The sequence below is a fragment of the Myxocyprinus asiaticus genome, chromosome 24 (assembly GCF_019703515.2).
Source record: "Myxocyprinus asiaticus isolate MX2 ecotype Aquarium Trade chromosome 24, UBuf_Myxa_2, whole genome shotgun sequence".
Classification (NCBI taxonomy): domain Eukaryota; kingdom Metazoa; phylum Chordata; class Actinopteri; order Cypriniformes; family Catostomidae; genus Myxocyprinus; species Myxocyprinus asiaticus.
Window position 1 is genome coordinate 13,207,874 of NC_059367.1, and position 17,550 is coordinate 13,225,423.

General features: G+C 37.5%; 1 protein-coding gene across 2 annotated transcripts; it reads left to right on the forward strand.

The window, feature by feature from the left end:
* Positions 1–1,284: 1,284 nt before the first annotated feature.
* Positions 1,285–17,159, forward strand: LOC127414696 (elongation of very long chain fatty acids protein 7-like). Of its 2 annotated transcripts, none has more exons than XM_051652889.1 (8): positions 1,285–1,415; positions 6,066–6,148; positions 7,686–7,876; positions 9,083–9,163; positions 9,458–9,514; positions 10,277–10,382; positions 10,480–10,616; positions 15,832–17,159. In XM_051652889.1, the coding sequence occupies exons 2-8, from the start codon at positions 6,085–6,087 to the stop codon at positions 16,060–16,062; spliced, it is 867 nt and encodes a 288-aa protein (XP_051508849.1). In that variant the 5' UTR covers positions 1,285–1,415; positions 6,066–6,084; the 3' UTR covers positions 16,063–17,159. The 2 variants fall into 2 exon arrangements, with proteins under 2 accessions (XP_051508849.1, XP_051508847.1); XM_051652887.1 differs by having other exon boundaries at positions 1,379–1,539.
* Positions 17,160–17,550: the final 391 nt, after the last annotated feature.

Genomic DNA, 17,550 nt, shown 5'->3' on the forward strand with positions numbered 1-17,550 from the left:
CCATGTTAGTATCACATGACCAGACGAATACTACTAGCGTAATCTCAGCAGCCATCCTGTTATTTGACACTTTCACTTACTGATTAAAGTAATCATGGCTGACTGAATAATTCATTTCTACAATGGAATCTGAAACAGAAAACGATTGATTTTAAATGATGAGGCATCCAAGCCGCTAGGTGTCAGTGTCCAAGGTGACAAAGATAAAAGTTTCTGTGTGCATTTTTAATGAGAGCCACGCGACCAATAGCTTGCAGGTATCCCAGGTCCTGATTCTCTGGTTGTGTCTCGTTTGGAAGGCTGCATGCTAGGTAGGATGTGTCCTTTGAAGGCTGCAGTATACCGAGTGTCCTCCTTTAAACAAGTATCGTTTAAACTAGACGGCCTTCCTAGGACAAACGGAAGCGGAACGTAACATGGTTGCTATGACAGCACCCACCCTTTAACAAGCGCGAGCGCTTTGAGTGAGAACGGAACAAAGTCCCTCTGGAAGGGAATGTATGAGGTACATTTTAGAACAGTTATAATGATGTAAAAAGAAAAGATGATAGATTTTACAGGTGTACTTTGTCTAATACTTTTTTAATTATATATTAATATAATTATACATATTACATACTCTGCACCCATCTACTGAGGTATTTCAACTTGGGAATTAACATTACTTGCGTTTGAACATCATATTTTTTTTTAGACATTTCAGTTGAAGCAAAGACTTGTGGGTTGTGAGAGCCCCATGAAAGAAGGTCGCATTTGAAGTGTCCTACTCGCTTTTCTGAAATGAGACAGCCTCGATGAGGTATGCGGCGACAAACGTGACCTCCTTTCACGGGAATTCGGAGGATGCATGAGGTGTATCCTTCGTGGGCTCTCACAACCCACAATTCTTTGCTTCAACGGAAATGTCTAAATAAAATGACGCCAATTTGCCCGTAAATATGATGTTCAAACGCAAGTAATGTAAATTCCCAAGTTGAAGTACCTCAGTAGATTCTTTCCGAGTATATAATATGTATAATTATATTCATATATAAAGTATTAGACTAAAACTACACCTGTAAAATCTAATTTCTTTTCTCGTTACATCATTATAACTCTCTTAAATTTTACCTCATACATTCCCTTCCAGAGGGACTTTGTTCCCTTATCACTCAAAGCGCTCGCGCTCGTTAAAGAGTGCAACCATGATACCATCCGTTTCCGTTTGTCCTAGGTTGGCTGTCTCGTTTAAACGAGACTTATTTAAAGGAGGACACTCGGTGTACTGCAGCCTTCAAAGGACGCGTCCTACCTAGCATGCAGCCTTCCAAACGAGACACAGCCGACATTTGGCCATCAGCTTCTCCCTTATACAATCAGGTGAAAGTCTCCGCCCACAGCCTGCTCTGCGCAGTGAAGACGGAACTCCTGCTGCTGTAAGTTTAATTGATGGAGTTTAGGGCAGCCACACCCGCAGATTTTACTTTTTAAACAACTTTAACTGGTTGGGAGACAGAAACAGAGCGTGCTGGTCAGCGTGGAGCCGGAGGATCTAAAAGGGTGTGTGGAAATACATGTATATTTTAACTTTCGTCTGTTTTAACTGGAATCACGGTAGGACAGGTGTAAGCTCACCTGCATTTTTTTGTGTAGCGAACTCCATATGGTATCAGGTGTCATTCAATGTAACTTTAATCTCTTCTAATAGTGGAAAAAATCGTTTGCTTGTCCTGTTAAAAACTGAGAATTAATTTATAAATTCTACACGACCATTTTAACAGTTTAAGTCTTAAATATGACAGTTACTCTGAATGTTGTGTTGATATTTGAGTGCTAGTAAATTGATTTTAACACTGGAAATAAACATGCACTTGTATGAGCAATCTAAAATATTAAGTAATGTTTTGCTGTCTTTTATTGGCTTAAGACGCTCCCATTATATTCAAGAGACCGTATCCCACACCTAAATTTAATGAAAGTTCAGAAATGATGTCAGATTGGGATAGATTTTGGTCGTACTGAGGTCTCTCAATTTACGAAGCCGTTGGAGCCTCAGAGTTAAATGCACTTGCGTGAAGGGAAGGTGGTGTCTTACACCTGCAACCTGTCAGTCTCATGGCAACAGACGTGTCAAGGCTTGTGTTAAAGATTACAGTATCCAAGCAAGCAGCTCTTTTAGATAATTGGACCAGTATGCCCTGAAACACGTGTTGGATTAGTTCCTCTTGAAACATTGGATGAATATTTGTGTGGTGAAGGGATGGGTGAATGAATGCTTAGGTCAATGCTTAAAGCATGATGCCTGAATGCATGTACAGCATAGTTGTACAGTAGTTTAAGCAACAGTTGAGTTGTGTCATCATTTACTTGCCCTCATGTTGTCCCAGTCCCATATGACTGGTTACACAGTGACAACCAGTGGCATTTGACATTATTGATGTCATACCTGACGTGACATCTCTTCATGTGGCAGATTTGAATATATGCTTTTTGCTGTTTTTGGCGCTTGACCGCATCTGTCACTTACTTCCATTTGTATGGAAAAGAACAGCATGAACATTCTGGGAAACATCTCCTTTTTTTTTTTTTTTTTTAGTTTGTTCATTCTGTCAGCTGAAGTCTCTCAATGGAGTATTCTGTCTTGGCACCACAAGGAAAAATGTTGTTTTTAGTCTAGTGCCAGCATAGTATTTGCCCGTTATCTTATTTGTCCTCAATGAATGAAACTAGTTTTATCCCTAATAAACATCCACATGCACTAGGTTCAATATAGAAGAATTAAAGGAATAGTTCACCCAAAAATGAAAATTTGCTGATAATTTACTCACCCCCAGGCCATCCAAGATGTATCTGAGTTTCTTCCTTCATCAAAACAGAATTTAAGACTTTTAGGATTTCATTTCAGGCCTCCTCCTCTAAACAATGCAAGTGAATGTCCTCCATTTTTTGACGGTCCAAAATGCATATTCAGGGTGCATCAAAATAATCCACACGAATCCAGTCGACAAATAAAGTTCTTCTGAATGCAAATGATTGATTATTTTGAGAAACAAAACAATACTTATATACTTTTCAACTACAAATGTTCGCTTCCGTACATTTCTGTGACGTGCGCTCATGAGAGGGATGACGTAAGCTTGTTGGTAGGGTCACGTGTCACGTAGAGGAGGAGGCAGGAAGCGCGTCATTGTTTACATTGTTTTTGTTTTTATTATTATTTGGAAATTATTTTTTTATTTTATTTTATATTATTTTGGACTGTTTTGGTTTGTGAACGGCGCTTGGTCTGTGCTCTGTGCAAATTTCTCTTGTAAACAATGAAGTGCTTCCTGCCTCCTCCTCCACGTGACCTTACCAACGTGCTTAAGTCATCCCTCTCATGAGTGTGCGTCACAGAGATGTACGGAAGCGAACATTTGTAGTTAAAAAATATATACGTTTTGTTTCTCAAAATAATCAATCGTTTGGGTTCAGAAGAACTTTATTTGTCGACTGGAGTCGTGTGGATTATTTTGATGCACCCTGAATATGCATTTTGGACCGTCAAATAATGAGTACATTCTCTTGCATTGTTTAGAGGAGGAGGCCTGAAATGAAATCCTAAAAGTCTTAAATTCTGTTTTGATGAAGAAAGAAACATCTTGGATGGCCTGAGGGTGAGTAAATTATCAGCAAATTTTCATTTTTGGGTGAACTATTCCTTTAAGTCAATGTCAAGAGCACTTAGTCTCCACTCATGTGCATCTCTGATTTGTTGTATCTTGCATCCAGTAGGTTACTGTAGATTGTTTTCTGCACTCTGAATTTCTTCAGCTATCCACCCCCAAGATTTTATGGGCTGTCCTGGCTTCTTTGTCTTTAACATACACTGACTGCTATCCATTGTGTCGCAACACTTGCCCTCTTGTTCAACTGGGTTTGGCGGAGAGAATGGAGGATGGTTCAACTGCTGATTTTAACTCATTGTGTTTTCCTACTACAGTATGTCCCTTCGTTGCACCACCGTAAATGAACCATTCTTGCATTCTGAATGTCTTTTTACAACATTTAGGTCCAGATTGTGCCATGTCATACTGATAATAAGAGAACAATAATACTATGAAGGTGTATGTCCAAGTCTGTCACTTATGTTTGCTTAATGTTCAGCTTGCCATTTTTTAAATTTTTTTTTTATTTTTTTAAAAAAATTTTTTTACATACAGTAGTGTTTAAGTGCAGTGTATGTTTTTTAAGTTTTATTCAGTGACATTGTGCCAGACGTGCTTTAGTACATTTAAAGTTTAAGTATCTTTTATCTCATCTTAATAGGCAAAAACAACTATAAGTAAGCCATTCATAGGTTGATTTCCCCCCCCCCCCATATGACAGGATCTTAATATAATTTTAAAGACTATTTAAAATTCTGAATTTGTGTTGGGACAAAAATGGTAGATAAATGGTAAAACATATACAGTGGCAAGAAAAAGTATGTGAACCCTTTGGAATTAGCTGGTTTTCTGCATTAATTGGTCATACAATGTGATCTCATCTTCAGAGTCACAGTGTGCTTTAGCTGACAACACACAAACAATTATGATTATTGAACACATGCCATTAAATATTCACAGTGCTGTTGAAAAAGTAAGTGAACCCCTAGGCTAATGATATCCAAAAAAGTTTATTAGAGTCAGAAGTTGGCAAACCTGGCATCCAATAAATGAAATGAGATTGGTGGTGTGGGTTAGAGCTAATTCTAAAATGCACTCAAACCTTTTGTGAAGCATCTGCTGATGTGGAGCATGCCTAGCAAAATACAGATGTCAGAAGACCTATGATCAAGAATTGTTGCTTTGCATAAAGCTGGAAAGGGTTACAAAGTTATCTCAAAGAGCTTAGATATTCATCTGTCATCACTTAGACAAATTGTCTATAAATGGAGATAATTTAGTACTGTGGCTACTCTCCCTAGAAGTGGCCGTCCAGCCAAGATGACTCAAAGGGCACACCACAGAATGATTAATGGGGTAAAAAAAAGAATCCTAGAATGAAAGCTTAAGACTTGAATGAATCATTGGAACTGGTTCATGCGTCTACTATACGGAAAACATTAAACAGGCATGGTGTCCATGACAGGACACCATGAAAGAAGCCACTGCTTTCCAACAAAAACACTGCTGCACACCTGAAGTTTGCCAAAGACCACCGTGACACTCCAAAATGCTACTGGGAAAATGTTTTGTGGACTGCTGAAAACTAAGGTTGAATTGTTTGGAAAAAACTTGCAACGCTGCAAATGTTGTAAAATGGGCACCGCATACCAACATGAAATCCTCATCCCAAAGGTGGAGTACGTTGGAGAGATCATCGTGATTTGAGGCTGCTTTGCTGCTTTGGGGCCTGGACCGCTTGCCATCATTGAGGAAAAAATGAATTCCCAAGTTTTCAAGAGATCCTGATTCCTACAGGATAATGTCAGGGTTGCTGTGCGCCAACTGACGCTCAGTACAAGTTGGGTGATGCAGCAGTTCAGTACCCAAACATCAAAGTAAATCCACTACAGAATGATTTAAAAAAAAAGAAAATCTACCTTTTGGAGTGACCCAGTCAGAGCCCAGACCTTAACCCAATAGAGATGCTGTGGAATGACCTCGAGAGCCATTCATACCAGACATCCTAAGAATGGCTGAGCTGAAGCTGTTCTGTAAGTTAGAATGGTCAAAAATTCCTTCTGATCGTTGAGCAGGTCTAATCTTCAGCTACCGGAAATGCTTGTTTGAGGTTATTGCTGCCAAAGGAGAATCAACCAGTTATTAAATCCAAGGGTTCACTTACTGTTTCCACAGCACTGTGAATGTTTAATGGGATGTGCTCAAAGACATGAAAGATCATAATTGTTTGTGTGTTGTTATCTTAAGCACATTGTGTTTTGTCTATACTTGTTACTTTGATGAAGATGAGATCCCATTTTATGACCAATTAATGCAGAAAACCAGCTAATTAAAAAGGGTCACATACTTTTCTTGCCACTGTATATATTTTTCCATTTATCTCCCATTTTTGTCAGTCTATTGAGGTGTTTGATCTTTGCTGGTTATTCATGTGTTTAGGGTCTGATCATCGGCAGTGATGGCGTTCCAAGAGTTCACATCCACAGCTGCACACCTGTATGATGAGTGGATCAAAGATGCTGGTAAAGTTTTTACCTCTGTTTGAATAATGGTACAGATGTTGTTTCACTTTTAATTGTGTATATTACAATTCCAGTGGTTGAGAAGTTTACATACACTAACTGTGCCTTTAAGGAGCTTGGAAAATTCCAGAAAATGATGTCAAGCCATTAGGCAATTGGCCAATTGGCTTCTGATAGGCTTATTGGCATCAATTGGAGGTGTACCTGTGGATGTATTTTAAGGCCTACCTTCAAACTCAGTGCCTCTATGCTTGACATCATGGGAAAAATCAAAAGAAATCATCAAAGATATCAGAAATGTTTTTTTGGACCTCCACAAGTCTGGTTCACCTTGGGAGCAATTTCCAAATGCCTGAAGGTACCACGTTCATCTGTACAAACAACAGTATGCAAGTATAAACACCATGGGACCACGCAGCCATCATACTGCTCAGGAAGGAGACGCATTCTATCTCCTAGAGATGAGTGTAGTTTGGTGCGAAAAGTACAAATCAATCCCAGAACAACAGCAAAGGACCTTGTAAAGATGTTGGAGGAAACAGGTTGACAAGTGTCTATATCCACAGTAAAACAAGTCCTATATTGACATTACCTGAAAGGCTTCTCTGTAAGGGAGAAGCCACTGCTCCAAAACCACCATAAAAAAGCCAGACTACAGTTTGCAAGTGCACATGGGGACAAAGATCTTACTTTTAGAGAAGTCCTCTGGTCTGATGAAGCAAAAATTTAACTGTTTGGCCATAATGACCATCGTTATGTTTGGAGGAAAATGGGTTAGGCTTGCAAGCTGAAGAACACCATCCCAACCTTGAAGCATGGAGGTGGCAGCATCATGTTGTGGGGGTGCTTTGCTGCAGGTGGGACTGGTGCACTTCACAAAATAGAAGGCATCATGAGGAAGGAAAATTATTTGGATATATTGAAGCAACATCTCAAGACATCAGCCATGAAGTTAAAGCTTGGTCGCAAATGGGTCTTCCAAATGGACAATGACCCCAAGCATACCTCCAAAGTTGTGGCAAAATGGCTTGAGAACAACAAAGTCAAGGTATTGGAGTGGCTATCACAAAGCCCTGACCTCAATCCGATAGAAAATTTGTGGGCAGAACTGAAAAAGCGTGCAAGCTTGGAGGCCTACAAACCTGACTCAGTTTCACCAGTTCTGTCTGGAGGAATGGGCCAAAATTCCAGCAACTTATTGTGAGAAGCTTGTGGAAGGCTACCCAAAACGTTTGACCCAAGTTAAACAATTTAAAGGCAATGCTACCAAATACTAACAAAGTGTATGCAAACTTCTGACCCACTGGGAATGTGATGAAAGAAATAAAAGCTGAAATAAATCCTTCTCTCTACTATTATTCTGACATTTCACATTCTTAAAGTAGTGATCCTAACTGACCTAAGACAGGGAATGTTTTCTACGATTAAATGTCAGGAATTGTGAAAAACTGAGTTTAAATGTATTTGGCTAAGGTGTATGTAAACTTCTGACTTTAAGTGTACATGGAGTGCAAATATTGTCATGATGTGATTTCAGACCCCAGGACAGAAGACTGGCTGCTCATGTCCTCTCCACTCCCGCAAACAATTATTATTGCTTTTTATATCTACTTTGTGACATCGCTGGGGCCCAGGTTTATGGAGAACAGGAAACCATTTGAACTAAAGCAGGTCCTGGTCATCTATAACTTCAGCGTTGTGGCCTATTCTCTTTACATGTGTTATGAGGTAAATCTCATTCTGTTTGATAGCAAGTAGACCTGTGTGTTTTAGAAAAGCATTTTAGTTTTGGAGTTTACCATTTTGTTATTGAACGTGTTTGGCTGGATTCCTGTCCACAAAGTTGTGTTGTCTTTTCACTTTGGTTTCGTGTATTACCCAGTACACACGAGAAGCTAATGTTATGTTTATGGCTGGAATGAGTAGGCTTACAGGACCGTCTACAGAAAATTCTATTATGATTAACTCACCCTCATGTTCCAAACTGGCATGATTTTCTTTCTTTAGTGGAACACAAAAGGAGGAATATGCAGCTCTTTTTCATACAGTGACATTTTATATTTAACACGTCTATCAAGCTTCAAAAAGGACAAACAAAAAAAACATCATCATAGTATTCCATTTGACTTGTGCGCTGTATTCCAATGCAAGTTATACGATAACTTAGTGTGACGAACATAACTAAATTTAATTAGTTATTCTCTGAAAATCTTCTTTGCTGTAGCTACTACATCAAATACGGTGCAGGTTGTACTCCAATGAATTCATTTATCTGCACATCAATACACAACAAAAAAAAAAAACTGCTCATGAGTGAGATTTGAAATCATCTGATTATTCTCTACTTGTGGTTTCAAAATGTAAACAGGCATGTGTGCAGCATTTGCACACTGGATAAACCGGTGAGAACGGCAGTGAAGGTGTTTACAAGCATAGCGAAATCGAGATAATAGGCAAAAATCTGTGTACTGATTAGTTTTGGCTTAAATCGTTTATGATCATACTCCAATTAAGATTGTGCATATTAACACACTCTGTGACATCAAACATCATTGAAGTCGAACCTAATGTGAAAACGGTCTGTTATATTTCAAATATGGTATCGTAACAGCAAGTATACTTGGTTTGAAAGCTGCAACAGAGGGCAAGATTTTCAGTGAATAGCAACTAATTTCGGTCTGTCCACAACACGTAGATATTGCATGGCCTCACAATGGAATACATAATTTTGGAGCTTGACAGATGTGGTCACTGAATTGTTATTGTGTGGAAAACAGCTGCATGAGGATTCTTCAAAAATTCTCCTTTTGAGTTCCACAGCAAAAATTACAGGATGCAGGTCTGAAATTACATGAGGGTGAGTAAATAATGACAGCATTTTCATTTTGGCTTTTTTTATTTTATTGAATGTTCTTGAATATTCTATCTTTGCAGTTTGTGATGTCAGGCTGGGGAACAGGATATTCATTCCACTGCGATCTGGTAGACTACTCTCACTCGCCACAAGGCATAAGGGTGAGAACGGAAAAAATGCTGCGTTACCTGTTGCTACACTTGTTTTCTTTATCATGCAATCTGGCACCGAGGTTAGGTATCTGGCTTAGAGTTGTTTGTCAAGTTTGTTAACCTAGACCTAAATGTTCCAAAACTGTAGATCTCCTGCTATACACACCTGCTGCTGAGTAATAAATTGCATTTGTATGTCCAATTAATTCAGTGACTCATTCAAATGTTGTTGTGTTTTTGTTTTTAAATAATGTGTGTTTAATTTAATGGTGTAATGCCTAATCTACATCTCTCTGTCTTCAGATGGCATGGACTTGCTGGCTCTATTACTTCTCCAAGTTCATTGAGATGTTAGACACAGTGAGTCATCCTGTTCCCATTTTATCACCTTAAAATATTGTCACATTGTTTTGAAAGTATAGCCATAACATTTAAAGGTGCTGTTTGCAAATTCAGACATTTTGCTAACTTTTGCCATTTCGCAAACTTGAACCGCACCCATCAAAGATATGTCAGAAATCCTGATGTCTGTAATACGTTTGTTTTAAAAGTTCAGGCTGCTTCAACTTTTTTGTCTGTTTACACCTGTCACAGTGATAGGTGTGATTTCTCAGGGCGGTTATTTCAGTGATATCTGTCAGGAAGAAGGGACATTCTATGTGTGCTATTCAAATAAAGTACATAAATTTAATTAAGTGTTTAAGCATTATACATTTTAGCATGAAACTAGTGTGATAAAATGACTTGAAATATTTCTCTGTGCAAAGATATATCCAGTCTTTTATCTCATGTCATGACTATCTAGGCTTACCTCGGTAACCTTTGCATGACACACAAGGATGCCAGGAAGGGTTGTGATGTAACTATCTGTAAAACACTTTTTACTTCCTAACTGTAAATAGAGCTTAAGTTATATGTAAACTAGAAGTTTCCTTAAAAGGAACATAAAGTTACTGTTTGTTTTGAAGGATTAAAGAAGGAGTGTTTAATTACTAACTGGTCGGGTCATTAGTAGTGCAACAATCACACTTATGGTGTTCATATTACTGCGTCATTTATGGTGGGAGTTCAGGACTTGGACCTGGCCTTTAATAATACGTTTTGTGTGACTTCTCTGGGCAGATTTTCTTTGTGCTGAGGAAAAAGTACAATCAGGTGACCTTTCTGCATGTCTACCATCATTCCATCATGCCTTTCACCTGGTGGTTTGGAGTCAGGTTTTCTGCAGGTATATATCTTTTACTGCAATACTTGACTAAACTTTGTATTTTTTTTAAAAAAAGATACACATTTCCAATCAAGGTCTGTTCGGTTTGATGTTGCAGGTGGCATGGGGACTTTTCACGCTCTTCTTAACTGCATCGTTCATGTCATCATGTATACATACTATGGGCTGTCAGCACTGGGCCCTGCCTACCAGAAGTTTTTATGGTGGAAGAAGCATCTGACTTCAATACAGCTTGTATGTATTACAAATTTGTTCATTTCCATTTGACTGATTCTTGCTAATGTTCTGGCCAGAGATTGGCCATTCAGAACAAATGAAGTTTTAAAAGTTGAGCTGTTCTTGAAAGGTTGATGTCATGAGCAAAGATCAGTGTTGCTATGTCTACTTATTTTGAACTGTTTTTTTTTTATTTGTTTTTATATACACTACCGGTCAAAAGTTTTGAAACACTCATTATAATTTTTTTTTCTCGCATTTTTGAATAATAGTAAAGTCATCAAAACTATGGAATAACATAAATGGAACTATGGGAATTATGTTGTGACTAAACAAAATCCAAAATAAATCAAAACTGTGTTATATTTTAGCATCTTCAAAGTAGTCACCCTTTGCCTAGAATTTGCAGACATGTACTCTTGACATTTTCTCAACCAACTTCTTGAGGAATCACCCTGGGATGCTTTTTAAACAGTACTGAAGGAGTCCCCATCTATGTTGGGCACTTATTGGCTGCTTTTCTTTATTATTCGGTCCAAGTCATCAATTTAAAAAAAATGTGTTTTTTTGTTTTTAATAACATTTTAGTTTTATAATGAAATAAATTAATATGGTGGCACAATTATATTTCTCTTATCTAATTTCAAACATTTAAGCATATGCCTTCCGATCAAAAGATTTTTATGATCATGAGAAACATTTCAGTCAAATGTTTCAAAACTTTTGACCAGTTGTGTGTGTGTGTGTGTATGTGTGTGTATATATATATATATATATATATTTATTAGACTCGCTTAGAAATATGGGCAGGTGTGTTTTTCTTTTTTTCTCTCACTCTTTCCAGAAAACAGTTGCATATGTCGCTTGCCCCCATAGCACAGTAAAATACAGTTGTGCTCAAAAGTTTGCATACCCTGGCAGAAATTGTGAAATTTTTAAGTCTTTTATTTAAGGATAATGATCATATGAAGCCATTTATCATCACATAGTTGTTTGGCTCCTTTTAAAATCATAATGATAACAGAAATCACCCAAATGGCCCTAATCAAAAGTTTACATACCCTTGAATGTTTAGCCTTGTTACAGACACACAAGGTGACACACAGGTTTAAATGGCAATTAAAGGTTCATTTCCCACACCTGTGGCTTTTTAAATTGCAATTAGTGGCTGTGTATAAATAGTCAATGAGTCTGTTAGCTCTCATGTGGATGCACTGAGCAGGCTAGATACTGAGCCATGGGGAGCAGAAAAGAACTGTCAAAAGACCTGCGTAACAAGGTAATGAAACTTTATAAAGATGGAAAAGGATATACAAATATATCCAAAGCCTTGAAAATGCCAGTCAGTATTGTTCACTCACTTATTAAGAAGTGGAAAATTTGGGGATCTCTTGATACCAAGCCAAGGTCAGGTAGACCAAGAAAGATTTCAGCCACAACTGCCAGAAGAATTGTTTGGGATACAAAGAAAAACCCACAGGTAACCTCAGGAGAAATACAGGCTGCTCTGGAAAAAGACGGTGTGGTTGTTTCAAGGAGCACAATATGATGATACTTGAAATAAAATGAGCTGCATGGTCGAGTTGCCAGAAAGAAGCCTTTACTGCGCCAATGCCACAAAAAAGCCCGGTTACAATATGCCCGACAACACCTTGACACGCCTCACAGCTTCTGGCACACTGTAATTTGGAGTGACGAGACCAAAATAGAGCTTTATGGTCACAACCATAAGCGCTATATTTGGAGAGGGGTCAACAAGGCTTATAGTGAAAAGAATACCATCCCCACTGTGAAGCATGGTAGTGGCTCACTGATGTTTTGGGGGGGTGTGAGCGCTAAAGGCACAGGGAATCTTGTGAAAATTGATGGCAAGATGAATGCAGCATGTTATCAGAAAATACTGGCAGACAATTTGCATTCTTCTGCACTAAAGCTGCGCATGGGACTCTCTTGGACTTTCCAGCATGACAATGACCCTAAGCACAAGGCCAAGTTGACCCTCCAGTGGTTACAGCAGAAAAAGGTGAATGTTTTGGAGTGGCCATCACAGTCTCCTGACCTTAATATCATTGAGCCACTCTGGGAAGATTTCAAATGTGCGGTTCATGCAAGACGACCAAAGACTTTGCATGACCTGGAGGCATTTTGCCAAGACGAATGGTCAGCTATACCACCTGCAAGAATTTGGGGCCTCATAGACAACTATTACAAAAGACTGCATGCTGTCATTGATGCTAAAGGGGGCAATACACAGTATTAAGAACTAAGGGTATGCAGACTTTTGAACAGGGGTCATTTCATTTTTTTCTTTGTTACCATGATTTGTTTTATGATTGTGCCATTTTGTTATAACCTACAGTTGAATATGAATCCCATAAGAAATGTTTTGCCTGCTCACTCATGTTTTCTTTAAAAATCATACATATATTACCAATTCTCCATAGGAATGCAAACTTTTGAGCACAACTGTATAGTTGTCTCAAATGATGTACTATATAAGGATGCACCAATGTATCAGCTGCCAATGCTTATAGGTCAAATATTGACCAAATTAAAATCATCAGCAAATCTGTTTTAAGCATGAAAATGCCGATATGAAAAAACAATGGTTCATTTATAATGAATTATCATCACACTTTGTAAAAACTCTGTGAAATTAAATGCACAATCCAGAAATAATGATAGCCATAGAATGTAGAAGGGTTGGCACTCCTAAGAAAATGTAATATTTAATTTAATCATTCTCACATTGAGCAAAAAACGTCTTCCAGACGTGATGGTTGTGAAAGCAGCTCTTACCTATACAGTACATGATGAGGTGAAACCATAAAAAATGCTTTGAAACCGGCAAACTTTGACTTCTTAGACATTGGTATGATATCCAATAAGGCTACATGATTGATTGAGTTAAGACTGAAATCGCAATATGGTCTTGCGCAACTACTAAACTGTGAAAGCTTAAAAATAGACTGCTTTCAGTGATTCACTCAGCATTATGTAAGCAAGCGGCACCCTCTAGTGGTGTGCATGGTATTATCCATTATACTACAATAGAACTTAAAAGGGCGTTTTATTTCTTTGGTTAAAACTTTTTATTTTTCCATGATGTGGTTTTACATTTCCTTGGAATTGCCCAACATATGCATAATATGAATAGTGTTCTATCATATACAGTACATTAAGGCTGCAACAACTAATCGATAAAATCGATAATGTAAATCATCGACAACTAAATTAATTCTCATTTAGTTGGATATATGCTCCGTCAGTGATGTCACTTTACAGCTCGGTGGAAAATGTGTTGCATGATGAAACTCATTTGTAAAACAACGGAGACAAGCTGAAGTGGGAAAAACATGACCCAAGTTGTCCAGCGCACGAGAGCACTTTATAAACACTTCAAAGAAGATCATAATAAGCCTACAGTTTAATGTGGAGGGGTTGCTGCATCAGGTGTGTGGAAAGAGTGATTGTGCCATTTGATGTGCTTAAGAGTTGTTTCTCTCCAGCACATGAATTGCATTTTACTGCTATTTTCTGTTTTATAATGTATACATCTTTTGAATTCAAAATCAGGCACGTATTTTGCAAAACTGTGTTTTACCACATGCGAGTCTCCATTAAACTTCACTGAGCAAGCAAGTGCACACATCCACGTCAATCAAACCAATCGCAATGGAGAAAGGGAGCGGTGGAGCTCAGTCATCTTAATTCAACTCGTGCAACTTCTTACCGCACTTTCAGGTTCAATGTAATCAATTGTGCAGCTTTCATTGATGTCACGCTGATGTCTCAGAGGTAAAAGTGTGAGGTTTAAAGTGATTTAGATTGTTTCTCATCATGTGAGCGCATGTAATACAGTGAAAAGGATGAGGTTTTTCAGCGTGAGAGTGAATCTGCCCTGCTTTTACAGATGATTGTACAATATTAAACTGTATCGATTGGAAACTGGCCTGATAATGCCAAATGTAATGTCTGATTTCACTAGTAAATTTATACCATGGCAAACATTATTTTACTGGATAAACACACATTTTTGAAAAGAATAGTTTAGAAAAAGGTAATCAGCAACAGTACTATTTTAATCCTACAATATTCATTTAAAATACTTAAAATGTATGTTATCAGTGACAATATACAAGCATATCTACCATAATATCTACCAAATTAATTTCTAACAAAATATGAATTTTTCAGCTTGGCAGAATTATTAATATTTCTATTCTGATGTCACCTCTGCTGTGCTGATTTTATTTTTTGTCCCACTACATCCCGATGGAACATTTTACTCTTTAATGAACTACTTTTTGTTCTTCAGAGTTTTACAAGTAATGAAAGGAACTGTTTTGCATATGTTCTGAAAGTAGTAGTAGTAGTAGTAATAATAATAAATTCAAACTTAACTTTTCATGATTCAAGCTTTGTTCAAAGTTTTGTGAGAGTATAGAATCATGAATTCAGTAATGTAAATCGAACCAAATCCTTACGCCCTTTATCATTCCTGTTTAATAAAATACGGGACATAAAATTTCTTTTTTAAATCGATTAATCGAATAAATAATCGAAGATTAATCGATTATCAAAATAATTGTTAGTTGCAGCCCTACAGTACATACATGTAAAATTTGAGTTCTGTTGTTTTGAACTGCAAAAACAAGTGCAGAAATGTATTAGAAATACAAATTCTTTTTCACATCAATCATCATGCTTTGATATTTAGTTATTTTTCAGTCTTTTTATCTTCTATTCATTGTGGCTCTTTTAATTTTTGGCATGTATGTGTTGAACCAATCCAATCCATGTTCAATGGAAATCATTTCTTTTTAAAACAATAAAAAGCTTTTGTACCTCTTTGTACATTTTTACAACATAATTCCTGAGCAAAACATTGATCAAATGACAAAGTAAGGTAAGTGGCAAAGTGTTGTTATCTGCCAAAAATGTTCATATTGGTGCATCCCTAGTACTGTACACTTAACTCAGCTTTGTATTGTATGAAAAGGGTTGACAACTTTTTAAAAAGTTTTTATACACTGCTAATAACTGGGGGGTCACTTATGTAGGCTTATTTAGTTGAGGCAAGATGCTTATTTTGGACTTTTGTCAGACCAGGTTCGTTTGTGTTTGATTTTTGCTAGGTTGCTTATTTGTCTAGTGAGATCTGGCAACAACAGAAAAGATGACCATTTTTGGCAAACTTGTCTCATAATGCTCACTTATACTCTCTCCTCAGATCCAGTTTGTCATGGTATCCAGTCATATAAGCCAATACTACTTCATGAAAGACTGTCCTTACAAGTTCCCCATATTCATCTGCATCATATGTCTCTACGGCTTTGTCTTCCTCCTCCTCTTCCTCAACTTTTGGTACCACGCCTACACGAAAGGCAAAAGGCTACCTAAAGTCCATCAAAACACAAGCATGGCACAAAATAACAACGATGTACACCACAAGAAAAAATAACTGGTGCGGTATGACCTACCATTCGGCAGTGACAATCTACCTAAGACAGCCATTTGGCTGCATTTTTATATCAAGAATATTTATGTATACCATAAAGGTTTATGTTGACGCCCTGGGCAAATGTTACTGTGCAGACTGTGTCCAACAGTCTAGGGTGGTTCTTTCCTTCTACACTCAGCTGGGCATGTGAGTTCAATTTGGGGTCGTTGCCCCAAGGGCTGTAGCTGTTTTTTTTTTTTTTTTTTTTGTGTACTGCCATGTTTCTCATCCCTCTTTAATGAGATATAAAAGAGTCCGAAACCACCTAGCTCTGACACCTCGTTTTATTGATGTTTTAGATGCAATCTTTGTATACTTCTGCTCTTTGCTGTATGTCCCAATTATTGTCTAGATCATCTAATAATATGGGCAAGTGTTGGCATGTTCCATTTGGTAAAAGGATTGGTCAATACACTTCTCCACAACTTAAAGGCATAGTTCACCCAAAAATGAAAATTGTCATTTACTCACCCTTATGTTAAGTCACCATTTACTTCCATTGCATCTTTTTTCCATTGTAATGAAAGTGAATGGTTGCTAAGAATAAGGTTCTTTTGTGTTCTATAGTAAAAAAAAAAAAAAAAAAGGGGTCATACTGGGTTGGAACAACTTGAGGGTAAGTAATGATATTTTTCTAATTTTGGGAATTAATTATACCTTTTAATTTTCTGTTCTCCCTACATAATAAGGAAAACTCTGGGAACACTCTACCACGTGCAGCTGGTGCTATCTCCTGTAATGTATTGTGAAGTGTCTTTCACCCTGTACATGTTACATTGAGTCCAGAGTGAATGGAAGCATCCTTCAACTGTCCTATAAGGAACCGATGCATTGATCTTAGCAGTGCAATATTGGTGAAACCGGACTTGAACTATGAAGCTCTGCTTGACAATTTCTTGAATATGTTTACTTTTTGTTTTTCATATCGTGCTGTCATGAATGTCTTGGGCTGTTTTGTCCTGGACACGAGCCCACATAAGTTTTGTGTAAGGAAATTTAGTATGTTAATGGACTGTTTTAAATATTTATGGAAAAAAAATAAATGCTGTGGTCACTTGTGTCTGTGGTTTTGTGTTTAATGGACTGTGACTACACTTTCTCCCAGACTCGACTGTCGGAAATGTGTGTTTGTTCATGTGTATATTTTAAATATCCATTAATAGGGCAATATCCCTGTTAACAGGGCTCCCATGGACAACCTGGAAATTTGAGGAATTTTGTCATCATGATTTGATTTGGATGCCTTGTAAAATCATGGAAATTAATGGAATCTTAAAGCCATAGTGATGTCATGGAAATTCCTGTAGTGAACATACACTTATAATTATGCTCTATAATATTTCCTCAGCTAGAAAAAGATGCAGAGTAGCATCATGTTTAGTTTTTGACAGGAATGAAAACGAGGCTTTGAGGGAAACTGTTTGTGAAACTTTATTAAGGTCCTAGAAT

Excerpts from the sequence above, each read along its gene's own strand:
- LOC127414696 (XM_051652889.1), top strand. The coding sequence starts at position 6,085 with ATGGCGTTCCAAGAGTTCACATCCACAGCTGCACACCTGTATGATGAG. Across the intron at positions 6,149-7,685 it reads TGAGTGGATCAAAGATGCTG|ACCCCAGGACAGAAGACTGG; the intron begins GTAAAGTTTTTA and ends ATGTGATTTCAG. Across the intron at positions 9,164-9,457 it reads ACTCGCCACAAGGCATAAGG|ATGGCATGGACTTGCTGGCT; the intron begins GTGAGAACGGAA and ends CTCTGTCTTCAG.